General features: G+C 34.5%; 1 protein-coding gene across 6 annotated transcripts in view; it reads right to left on the bottom strand.

Moving 5' to 3' along the window:
* Positions 1-13077, bottom strand: part of BIRC6 (baculoviral IAP repeat containing 6) — a 210165-nt gene that overhangs the window by 73861 nt on the left and 123227 nt on the right. For all 6 annotated transcript variants that reach the window (XR_001918779.1, XM_018055092.1, XM_018055093.1 and 3 more), the window contains 8 exons: positions 12418-12697; positions 10824-11080; positions 10463-10571; positions 7568-7789; positions 5814-6594; positions 4224-4367; positions 3670-3799; positions 436-567 (listed from right to left, as the gene is read on the bottom strand). Coding sequence is in view for 5 of the 6 variants with exons in the window: in XM_018055092.1 (XP_017910581.1) it covers positions 436-567; positions 3670-3799; positions 4224-4367; positions 5814-6594; positions 7568-7789; positions 10463-10571; positions 10824-11080; positions 12418-12697 (2055 nt within the window). In the remaining variant the exon portion in view is untranslated. The remainder of the gene's footprint in view (positions 1-435; positions 568-3669; positions 3800-4223; positions 4368-5813; positions 6595-7567; positions 7790-10462; positions 10572-10823; positions 11081-12417; positions 12698-13077) is intronic.

Genomic DNA, 13077 nt, shown 5'->3' with positions numbered 1-13077 from the left:
AACTCAGTTTTCAACCAATTTTCTTTTGAAGATTTCTATTTTCTAATTTTATAGAATGAGCACAATATCATAAGTGAAAACTCATGAATACTTTTTCAATTTGTATTTTTTATTTAAAAAAAAGCTACAGAAAAATTCTGTAAGACTTAGTGAACTTTTTAAAGAGTATAAGTCTCTGTACACTGTCAAGTTGAAATGTAGCATCTAAACTATTAACACATGTTCAGTATCTGATGAGATACAGTAAGCACAAAATAAGTTTAATAATTCCAATGCCAAAGAGTAACTGATTTGATACAATAATTGTATATTTAATAGTAAGACATCACTACACCAGCTTTTTACATTAATACTGTTTATTACATAAAATTCCTATACATATGTTACGCTTTATAGAAACCAACAAAGTCAAGATTATATATGAAAAAATCATACCTGAAGCAACAACAACACTGTAATTATCCTGAAATCCATTTTCTGCCTTAACTTTTTCTTTTTCTTCATGGTTTTTCTTTTCCTTGTCATCTTTTTGTTCACTGATTAGTTTAGCAGTGATACTTGGTGTATCTATAAAAAATTTTTGTGTAAAATACATTGATTCTCAAAAATCATTAAGAAGGGAAATAATAAATATCTTAGGGGACTTTACCTAAGATTATACTGCAACTAACACAAAGGCAATGTAAATGGTCTGGAAAAAACATTATGAAGGCAAGTGTGACACATTCAATTCTCATTGCTTTTATCAATGAAAGGGATTCTTCACTCTCCTCAGGCCAGGATACCTAACTCCAATCTCTAGAAAATATTTTGTATTATAATAGTACTACCTCTAGAGGCAGTACTAGTTTTTAAAACTATTATCAAGAACTTCTGTTTTATTTTAGGCATAGATCAATCTGCTTATCAGCTGTATCTATATATTTCAGTCCTCATAACATGCATATCAAGGAAGAATATTATTTTCAAAATAAGGAAACAGTCTTAGCAAGGTTACTGATACAATCTGTAAAGGGCAATATGGAACTCAAGCTCAGGATTAATCCTAATATGCATTACATTAGACCTCTCCTGCTACAAATAGGAGTATAACCAAACAAATTTAAGGAACACAGGTTGCTGGTTTTATTATTTTTATTTGGCTAGGAATCTTAGATAAAATCACATATTTTACAAGTACTTTCAAATGAATACCAAGGACTTTCACAGATAGTCATTATTCTGAATTAATATTTTCTTTCATGCTTTTGAATATGGCATGCTATTACAAATCATGAAATAAATGATGACCATACAATGATCTTATTTAACCACTAAGAAACTCAAAAAGCACAAGGGGAAAATGGGGGAAAAAAGAACAGACCTTCAGTGAGCTGTAAAACAACTTCAAGAGGCCTAATAAAATGTGTAATTAGAATCCCTAAAAGAGCAGGGTTATGGGAAGACAAATATATTTGAGAAACTAATAGGCAAAACATCCCCAAATCTGATAAAATTCATAAACACAGATTTACGTCAAAAAACTAAAAATCATAAGCAACATGAAGAAAACTACAAGGCATATTATCTGATGATAAAAATTGCTTAAAAACAATGATAGAAATTTTAAAAAAACAACAAATAGAATCATTATTTGAAAGCAATACAATTAAAAGCAACAGAAGCAGGTAAAGGGACCACTTATATAATTTTGGATTCTTTGTTTTCAAGAATATTAGTAAAATACATATGCACATATTAATATATCATGAGATGTGACTAAAGAACACAAATACAGTTTAAAGACCAAAATACTGCTAACCAGAGGTTAAAGCAGGCACTTAGAAGTTTCTGATATTTGCTAAGGATAACTCAGTTGAACTTTTTAGTAGGATACTGTTCTTCCACAACCATCAGTTTTATTTTTAATTTTTATATAATAAAGGGAGCTATTTTGCTCAATATTCTAAATGACAGAACAAGACATTTTAGAAAACAGTATTCATTTATGGTAAAGATAAATAAAAATGCTGAACTTCCAGTTATTCTGTACTATGTCTATACATTTCGATTAAGTTAAATGTTGACATCTCAAAAACTGAATTTCAGTACTCTTCTTCACTTCCTTCCTTCAATTAGAAATTTTTTCTTCATCATGTAAAAGGCACAATTTCAGAAAATTGAAATGTAGAAAAAAGTGTGTAAAATCAAATTTTCACAAAGTTTAGCTATAACAGGTAATGTGGAGGTTTTCAAATAAGAAAAAAATGTTAGACATTTATAATATATTCTAACACTTTACTGTGTAATATGTACAATGTAGGAAAGTATTATAATATTATGCACACATTCATGTCTAAAACAGATAACAATCTTTTCTACTTTATTTTCTCAATGTGACCATATTCATTCATGTGGTTTACCTTAGCATCTATGTAAGTATGTTTGGTGTGCTTAGTCACTTAGTCATGTCTGACTTTTTGAGACCCCATGGACTGCAGCCTGTCAGGCTTCTCTGTCCATGGGGATTCCCCAGGCCAGAATACTGGAGAGGGTTGCCATACCCTCCTCCAGGAGATCTTCCCAAACCAGGGATCGAACACAGGTCTCTTGCACTGCAGGCAGATTCTTTACCATCTGAGCCACCAGGGAAGCGCAAGAATACTGGTGTGGGTAACCTCTCCCTTCTCCAGAGTATCTTCCTGACTCAGGAACTGAACCAGGGTCTCCTGTATTGCAGGCGAATTCTTTACCAGCTGAGCTACCAGGGAAGCCCAAATATGTATGGTAACAACTTCCCAATCTCTTCAACTCAGTCTTTTATTTCAAATTTGGATTAATATTTCCAACTAATAAATAGATAACACCAGTTTTGGGGGAACTCCTAACTTCTTTCAGTTAACAGTGTTGCTCAAAGACTTAGAAACACACTGACTTATAATTAAATTGAAAACATTTAAATTTTCAGTTTGTTTTTTATTCTGACAATATACAAAATATCATAAATACTCTGAGAGGCAGAGTATGTGTCCTGCTCACTTTTACAACCCTAGGAGAAATTACTGTGCTTACACATAGCAGATACTCAATGAATTCATCATGACTACGATTTCAAAGCGGCAAAAAAAGTGAAACTCACCACAGTCAACCAGCATTCTACCCGCAAAATGCTTTTACTTCAGAAACTTATATCCTATTTAAAGGCATCAACTGAGAGCTCTTGAAATACAGGCAAGAAATCTAGGGGAAAAGTTCTGTCTTCCTCACTGTTATAAAGTCACCAGCCGATTCTACCTACTGACCATTCATTTATCCCCTAGATTTAGTAAATGCTTATTACTTAGAATGCTGTCATTCAACCTAATATACTGTGTAATTCATCTACTATAAAATAGCCTTATGGATTATCTCAAGAAAATTCCATCAACAGCTTCCCACAGCTTGTTGCCATTTCCAACTGCCAGTTCTGCCACTACTACACATAACATACTTAATAACAAAAGAGTTACTGGTGCTGGAATGTATTATACATTTTGTACACAGCATCCATGTTTTGAAATGTGAAACCATCTTGACCATTTCATGTCATTAAATAGTTCCTGAGTAAATGTAATAAAATTATAAAAATGATAAAATTCCTATATACATATAGCATAGTTAGAGAAAAGTAAATATGTAAATCTGACTTGCCTGACACTCTGTCCAGAACTTCTGATACTGTTGTTGAGACTGGCAAATGAAGCGTTCGGAATTTGTGGCCTGCTCCATACATTGGATGCTGGATGACGTGGCTAGTAGCATTGATTCTCCCCTTGTACAGCTGGAAATCAAGAGATAAAGAAAAGAGTTTTTTGAAACATATGTCATTATATAACAATTTCAAAAGCATAAAAATAAAAATTCAATAATGCGTACAAAAATATATGAGTTTATTTTCTATATTTCTTCAAATGCGGCATGTCTGTCATGAGTTGTTGGTCAAATTTTGCATTAGCACTGTTGTACCCAACAATCTGTCACTTTTCCTCCCAAATCAAATTATACTATTCATGGCAATTTACAACTAGGTTATTCCAGACAGAGAGTTAGCTGAGCTTTCTAAGTCCTATCATTAAGTATAAAAGCTATCATAGTTTCATTCTGCTATATTAGAAATTAGAGGTAACTGTAAGCTGATATGAAAACATAAAATATCTTTACACACAGTTCATCATTAAGATTTAATTTAATTGTAAAATACTCACTGGACAGGGAGACTGAAGAAACATTGTCACTTTCTCATCCTCCAGCATCAACTGCAAAAATAATCTACGTACAAACCCTGAAATATTGCCTGATGTTGGAAGGTTCCCTCTTTGAGGAGATGTCTGAAACAGTTCACAGAGAACCTGACAAAATGAGAGATTTAAAAAGTTAAATGTGGCACTTCCAGCTTTTTACTTTAAAGAATAAAGAGGAAATTTTAAATGTGGATTAATGTTTCAATTAATCACATCAGCAATTAAAGAATACATTATTCCATCTTAAATGAATAAGAAATAGACATGAAGTTAAAAGCGAATCAGAAATTTCTGTGGATAAGAGAAGTTACTAGTACAGGGTTTTCAAAAAATACCTGGCATAACCAACTTAATTTTAACGTCAATCAATATCTGAATGTGGTTACTATACAATAAAAATTCTGAAAAAAATACATTAAAAATATAAAATAAACCCTTAACAAGAATCTAAGAGAGGAAACTAGGACAGAAGACAATGGAACAGAAAGTTTCACTCTACCCACAGGCAGAAACCAAATTTTCAAATACTCATATTTAAGGACTTAAACTGGTAATTTAAGCATTTCTTTCAAATTAGGCACATTAAGTAGATAGTTTCCCAATAATATAGCTGAGGCAATAAAGTATCTTCCTCTTCTAAAAGTTAAGTCATTCAGTAATTTTTAAAAATTATAATAGCTCATCCCTTTAGATATTAATAGTTTAACCTGAATAAGCACTATTAAATTAGGGAGTACATGCTCACTCCTATTTATTGGTGTCTACCATGTCTCAAAGGGTTGGACACAACTGAGCAACTGAACTGAACTGAACTGAACCATGTCTCAAACAAGCTCTATGCTAGTATACATAGCGTAGCAGGCTTGTTTACATTATAATCCTCTAAAAAAAAAATCTTTTGAGAGGCAGGCATTACTATTTCCATTTTATAGTTTAAAACTTGTTGAAGATCACAACAGCTGGAACAAGCAAAATCTGGAAAAAAGGAACTACAATTATTTTAGAGATAATTCCAGCTTTCAAGATTCTTGGCCCCCAGACTCAATACAATAATCTTTCATACTTTGAATGTGATTTATAGAGTCTCCTATCTGAAACCTACTCAAATTTGCTTCATCAGAAGCAAATCAACAGCTTTTAACAATCCAGTTACTACAAAATGTAATGCCTTGATGCAGATAAGGCCTTCAACGGCCACCTTTTAAGTGGTCAATCTTGTTCCAAGAGCTGAAGCATTGTATTGGGGGTAGATTGTATTGGGGGTAGATTTTTTAAAAAGAGGAATGTTTGACCTTTAGCAAGAATCTTGAAGTTTGTCCATCATTCATCACAAAGAATAACTGACTTATGTTAACAAGTGAAGAGAGGAGGGAAGAGATATCAGTACTTAATATTAATTGTGGTTTAAATTCAAATCTTTAGATGCACCCAACCAGAAACTTCATCACCTGGCCCTAATACATGCCACTTTCTGAACTAATTTCAAGAGTGTTATGTGATAGCACATTAAAATAATAAGACACCTGGAACGGAAGTCAGTTTTTCTACTCTTACCTGGGCCATCAGCTTTTGATTATTAGGGTGACATGAAATGCACTGCAGAAAGAATGCAACAGTCGCATTCTCAATCGCTGTCCTCTGCTGAGTAGTCAATCCTGTTGTAGCAGCTGAGGAAAGAGAAGCTGATCTTGCACTGGCCTGTTGTGCACTTAGGCTGTGTCCTCCAGAGGTGGATCCGGAGTGACACAATAAAAACAGAAGTGCTGTCCATAGTGGATTGACTTCAGACCCACCAAGCCAGTCTTTCATAATATGGCTATTGCCAACTTCTGTCAAAAACCTAAGAATAGGAGCAACCAGGTCTGCTGTGATAGGCATCTTATTACACTGTTGTGGAACGTGGTGTCGTCTCAGTTTGTCCTGGGAAGTGTCTACTGATTGAACAATGCTTTCAGAGTAAGAAATGTGGTTAAAACAAAAACTAGCCAGACTCCTCACAAGAAGAGAAGGCAAACCCGAGTCCAGTAATTGTTTGATAGCTTCTGGAGATTGAGAAGAGGAAGCAAGGGTTGCCAAATGTGATTCAGTTAGGGCAAGAGGTGCTTGTGCATTTTTAGAGTCGTCTGTTAAAGAAGAACTGAGATCTTGCTTTTTGCTATCGTCTGTCAGGGACAGTCCATGGTGACACTGCACTGGGGGAGGGGTAATGCCCATCCAGCCCATGAGCAAAGAAAAGTAACTTGGGTGTATGTGACACATCGAGCAGAGCAGACTGTCCACAGCTTTCTTCAAAACCATATTGCACGGAAGAGACATGGACCAATTGAAAAGCAACCTAGGGAATAAAAGATACCATGTTAAAAAAAAATTTTTAGAAAGACCTCACCATCCATTATTTCTACTAGGAATCACTCTAATGAAAAGTACACAGTCTAACATTCAGTATTACAACACTATAATGTCTCAAAAAGATTGGTTCTGATAAACATCATTAAGTACTTCATTAGGTTGAAGTAAGACTTGCAAGATGAGCACAGAAAACTGAGATCTCTATCAAAATGGTTCTACCATTCTCTGTGTGACCTAAAAAAATGACATACAAAAAATAATGAAAAAGTTATAGCAAAGAAGTGTTTAGATTGAATTTGACATGATTAATGGTTTTAATTCATATCTGCAAAATGAAAACTATTAGTGAGCTTCACTAATAAGTCATGACTATGCCAACTAAAAGAAGCAAAAATGACAGACTAGAGAACAAAAGGCCAACCTTTTATGAGTCACAGAACTCTTCAGAAATAAATATTATATTTTGCCATAGACTTAAGAGTTATTAGGCAGTCAGCTCATTAAGGCCTTAACTGCATATGGTGAAGAAATGTGGGTTAAGTGGAAACTTCTAGTCAAAAGAACAATCATAGCTGTCTAGAGAGAATGAGAAACAAACAACTGTAAGAACTGTCTAAAGTAGTCTTTTAAAATTTCTAGTAACGCTCTCCCTCCAAAGCTGTATATTAAAGATAAAACAATCTGGTGAGTAAATTTACAAAAGAGAAGAAACAATGTGAACTGCAGAATACATTAAACATTCCAAATTTAGGTGGGAAAAGCAGCAATTACACTAGTACAGCTTCTTAAAACATGAAGATTAAACGAATAGCATCTCATTTCAAAATGATATCACTTATACTTATCTAGTACTTTCATTATTTTTATACAACTAAGCATATAAAAATGCTGCTTTATCAAGTAAAAACCTAAAGTGATCTAATACTGCGGAGAAAAAGAATTTCGTAAACCATACTTACTCAAAGAGTTCTCGGTCTAGCAGTGCTGGTAAATCATATTCTACCAGCAGTTCATAACTGTGCCACAAAATTGCTGCTACACAGTGCAAATGAGAAGGAGATGGCATCAAAAGACCATACTCTATCGATGAAGAGTTAGGACACATGTAACTCATCCTGCCACTTCTTTTCATAGCAGCCACTCTTGCAGAATCACTGACCCATTTTAACAAGGCCTGAATTCTTAAAAAAAGAAGATGAATTCAAATAATCAATTATACTACAGATGACATTTAATACAGATAAATTCCACCACTGAATGTAAGCAATGTATATATGAAAATAATATATGATTATTCTCAGTAATTTTAATTTAAAATAGGAGGGAAAAGGAATTATGCAATCAATAATGTCAAAATAATTCTAAATTTCCAATAGTACCTATTTAAGTGATGAAAATATCTGCAATAACTCATCTAATCAGCATATAAATATTAGATTGATTCTTACCTCATTTATGGCAGAACATACACACTATACAGTTTAAAAAAATTAATTTTATCCTCTAAATTTTTACTCTTTTCGTAATAAATCCATATGCCATAGAGCAGTGATTGGGGGTCAGTCAGCTCTTCATTGTGCAGAATCTCATGCAATATACCATGTTTCACATCTCTGGTCCCCAAGCATTAAATACTAGTAGCAGCCACCCACCTCCTGCACTCTGACAACCCAACAGCCTCAACACACATACGTTTTCAAGTGCCACCCTGCTACACGCCAATGCCTAGAGCCGGGGTCCACAAAATGAAAGCAAAAGACTTTTTAAACCAATAATGCTTTTAATTTTGTATTTTTAACTTTGTAATTTTAACTTAATTTATTGTCAAGTTCTCAAAACACTGTTTATCTTTGTTTTGTTTACTTTCAAATGTCTAGTTTAGAGCACAAGATTCTTTGCTTAACATTAAAAGAAATGGGAGGTGGAAGGTGTATGAAAGTGAAAGTGAAGTCGCTCAGTCGAGTCCGACTCTTTGCGACCCCATGGACTGTAGCCTACCAGGCTCCTCTGCCCATGGGATTCTCCAGGCAAGAGTACTAGAGTGGGTTGCCGTTTCCTTCTCTAGGAGATCTTCCCAACCCAGGGATCGAACCTGGGTCTCCCGCATTGCAGGCAGACACTTTACCATCTGAGCCACCAGGGAAGGTGTATAATACCACTTAATCCTTCTCTCTACCCTGAAGGATCAAAAGCTTTAAATTGCATATGATAAGAAATAAGGAAAAGTCATTGGAAAAGAAGGGAGATGAGGCAATTAGGGAAAAGCAACATTTCCTAAAAAAACAGCAGCCAAAATCTTGTCATTAACATCAATTCTAAAATATTCTGAAATAGCTATATTTGCATAATGCTAAGAAAGTAATTTTAAGCTCAATTTCTTCTTATGATTTAAAAAAATTAAAAATAAAATAACCACAAGACTGCTGCTGCTGCTAAGCCACTTCAGTCATGTCTGACTCTGTGCAATCCTATAGACGGCAGCCCAACAGGCTCTCCTGCCCCTGGGATTCTCCAGGCAAGAACACTGGAGTGGGTTGCCATTTCCTTCTCCAATTCATGAAAGTGAAAAGTTAAAGTGAGGTCGCTCAGTCATCTCCGACTCTTTGCGACCCCATGGACTGCAGCCCTCCAGGCTCCTCCGTCCATGGGATTTTCCAGGCAAGAGTACTGGAGTGGGGTGCCATCGCCTTCTCTGAACCACAAGACTGCAGGAAACCTATTCTAGAAAAATATTTAGCACATATTTTTAACCCTATTAATCATTATGATTCAACTCTGACATAAATTACTATTCACTTTGTCAAAACATATTCCAACATATTTTTAAATATATTACAGTTATTATATAGTTTATATAAAGCAAAAGTTTAATGGAAAGGAAATCAGCCTATTCAATATTTTGAAGTTATCTGACAAACTAATTTTACTTTGTTAAATATATTCTTTAAATATTTTTAACCCAGAGTACATGAATTCAATGAGTCTAAAATTAATGAAAGCTATTACATTATCAAGGATTAAGCAACAATTTTTCCGAGATGACTTCACTGCCAGGCACTCTAATTCATACCCTTCAGTCTGAACTACATAAATCTCCCCTTATTAGGGACACTGTTCTGTCTCCCCAGTCCTGAGGGCCCAAGTTGGACTGAATAAACTTTATATCTCTAGTATTAGCACAATGCCAGATGTATACCAACTACTCAGTGAACAGCTGTAAAATGAGTAAGAACCCACCAAAAAATTAATAATCTGTTAATAATTCATAAAGTAAGCTGTTTAACAACATACCAAATGATTTCACTTTAAATAGAAATTAATAAAAATAAAGAATCTTAATTGAATATAAAATATTCAACATACTTAAAAGGATATTAACTCAGGAAACAGTCTCTAGCATGAAGATAATTCATATTACTTATACAAACAAAAACATGTTTCAAAGATACTTGGAGTCCTTATGAATTTGGAGGTAGAAGAAATCAAGGAAGAACTACATTAGCAAAACTTACCTAAAATTACCTACACTGAAAGATCAGTAAACATTTAGGTGAAACAATCAGTATTATTTACTTGGATGACAGTGTTTCACTTTGTGGTAGGAAGCAGGAGAAAGAAGGGAAAGAATCTAATGAAAAGATGTCAATGGATAATATAATCAGTGAAAACATTACTATTATCAAAATAGTCCAGGTATCCAGTATAGACATAATATTCCTTTATTTCTGTAAGTTCAGTAATACCTAAGCTTAAGTTTTATAAAAAGATCTTTAAGAAAAGCATTATTAATAACATCCACTACGTGAGATTATGTGCACATATGTTCTCATGTGAAAAATGAGATCACTACATACCTGTCTTTTGTTCCAGGATCCTGAGTTGTTCCAAGCTGGTAAAGAATATCTATCGTAGAGTCAGAAGAGAGTCCATTCAATCTTCCAAAGAGTAAAGGGCTATTCAAATCTTGTAAAAAGAGAATCAAAAGGAAAAATTTGCTAAATAAGCAAATGAGACAAAAAGATTCGCTCAGTTTAATCTTAAATTATTCATTAAACATAACTTCTATAAAATTCAATGATAACACAAATCAAACTCCAAAAATAATGAAGCCATACTGAATTTAATTTTGGAAATGGAATTAATCACAAACATCATAGTTCAAATACTACTTCTCTGCAGATATGTAAAAATTCAAACATCAAAATTAACTGTCACCTGTAGGATCACTGCCTGATGCTGCACAATTTCTCAGAAGAATGTCTATAAGCTTTAGGCCAATTCGAGTGGACTGAAGTCCTATCTTTACGAGCACAACCTCAATGTTGGGTGAATGCATTCCACAGTACGGAGACATCAGTAAGGCAGCACAAGTCTGTAGCAAATTAGCAGTAGGTGCAGCTGCGCTTGCCATCATTCCTTCCAGATCACTTATGTGAGTAAGGCAATGATGTAATAACCGTAACCATCCAATACTGAAATACAAAACACAAAACAGCCTATATGGGTTAATTTAAGTAGCTTAAATTACTTCATCCTTCTGAAGTAAAAACTTTCAAACAAAACATCTCCAAGATCAGCAAGTTGTGGATAGATTGTCATAGACAGATTGTCTTACTGAATAAAGTCATACACAGAAAGACAAAAATGACATGGTATCACTTATATGTGGATTATTTTTTAAAAAGAGGGGGGCATACAAAGGAACTTACTTACAAAACTGAAACAGAGGCATGGATATAGAAAACAAACTTATAGTTACCAGGGATAAACTGGAAGACTGGGGTTGACATACTACTATATATGAAATAGATAACTACTGAGAACCTGCTATATAGCACAGGGGACGCTACTCAATACTCTGTAATGGACTACATGCAACAAATCTTTAAAAAAAAAAGAGGAGGAGATATGTGGTTAAAAAAATATTTGTGCCTTATAAAGCAGAAAAAACAAAGAGCATGTTGTATTTCATAAGTAGGTAGCAACAATCTATGTTAAAAAAAGAATATTATAGAATACTATAACATCAATGAGATAAAAACACACAGTAAACACACAGTAAGTTTCCCCTATAACATACAAAATAAAAATACTTAAGTACAAGTCGCATTTAGGAATTATGAACTTTCTATTTAGTCAGGAAATAGTTTTATATATACATATATGCATAAATATAAGCTGCACAGGATCATAGAATCGCAAAACTGAAAAGACCTAGCAGCTTGAAAATAAAAAAGAAATTCCAATTTTTTTCCTCAGGTAAAACGTACAATAAAACCAATCTAAAAAATTTTCAACCATCCATATTTATCAGAAGAATGTAAATTAAAGGACACATTCAGGTCCTTCTTTGTTTGGTCAGTTTGTATCAATTTGTATGGTTCAAATCAAAGCCTTTACTGACTGGCCATATTAACCCATACTGACTGGCCAATATTCTTAAGAATTACTATGTAACAGACCAGATGCTTATCTGTGAGGTCAACTTGTTTGATTCAGATATACTCTTGGGGATAGGCATTTGGAAATGCTTAAATACGACTACAGTCCAAAGAAGTGGAACTCACACCCACATAAAGCACATCACAGATCATCTCAAGAATTAAACACACATGAATCTCAATTTTAACCAGCCTCAAAGTTCTGTTTCTATGCATTTATTCTTTTTCACACTTAAAAAATTATGACATTATTTAGAAACCTATAGAACAAAGAATTTTCTAAACTCTAAAAAAACCCCAAAGAAACCACAGAATAAATTTCATGAAAAGCACAGAAAAGTTTTTCTTAAGGAAGAGGAACTACATACCTTGTTTTGGATACCTGATCTTCAGATGGAAGAAAGGGATTATTAACTGTTGCTGAAGAAGTGGTACCAAAAGCAGTGAGGCCCAGCAGTTTGATCTGAGAAAGGCCTAGGGTGCTGGCATCTCGTGGACGATGGAGTCTCAGGCAGACAGCGGAAGCTACCTCAGCTTTCACAAGCTGGATTTTTATGTAGGTGAGACCACTTGTGACGACAGGAGTGGACAATGGTAGCATGTTGACTCCATCTGCACTTACTTCTACAGACACCGAGGAGGGGCAGGCTACAGGAAGAGAGCACTGGACAATTACTAAAGAAAAAGTAAACTCGAGTTCATATTTTAATGGCAACTACAGTAAAATGGCTTCCCTGGTGGCTCAGACGGTAAGGCGTCTGTTTACAATGCGGGAGACCCAGGTTCGATCCCTGGGTTGGGAAGATCCCCTGGAGAAGGAAACGGCAATCCACTCCAGTACTATTGCCTGGAAAATCCCATGGACAAGAGGAGCCTGGCAGACAACAGTCTATGGGGTCGCAAAGAGTCGGACACGATTGAGCGACTTCACTTCACAGTAAAATGGCAGCTTTCAGTTATACTCATTATAAATTCATAAGAAGAATACGTATATGCTAAGTCATACTTTGTCGCTAACTTTCATTATA

The sequence above is a fragment of the Capra hircus genome, chromosome 11, assembly GCF_001704415.2.
Source record: "Capra hircus breed San Clemente chromosome 11, ASM170441v1, whole genome shotgun sequence".
In the NCBI taxonomy this organism is placed as follows: domain Eukaryota; kingdom Metazoa; phylum Chordata; class Mammalia; order Artiodactyla; family Bovidae; genus Capra; species Capra hircus.
This window is presented reverse-complemented; position numbering and strand designations above follow the sequence as displayed.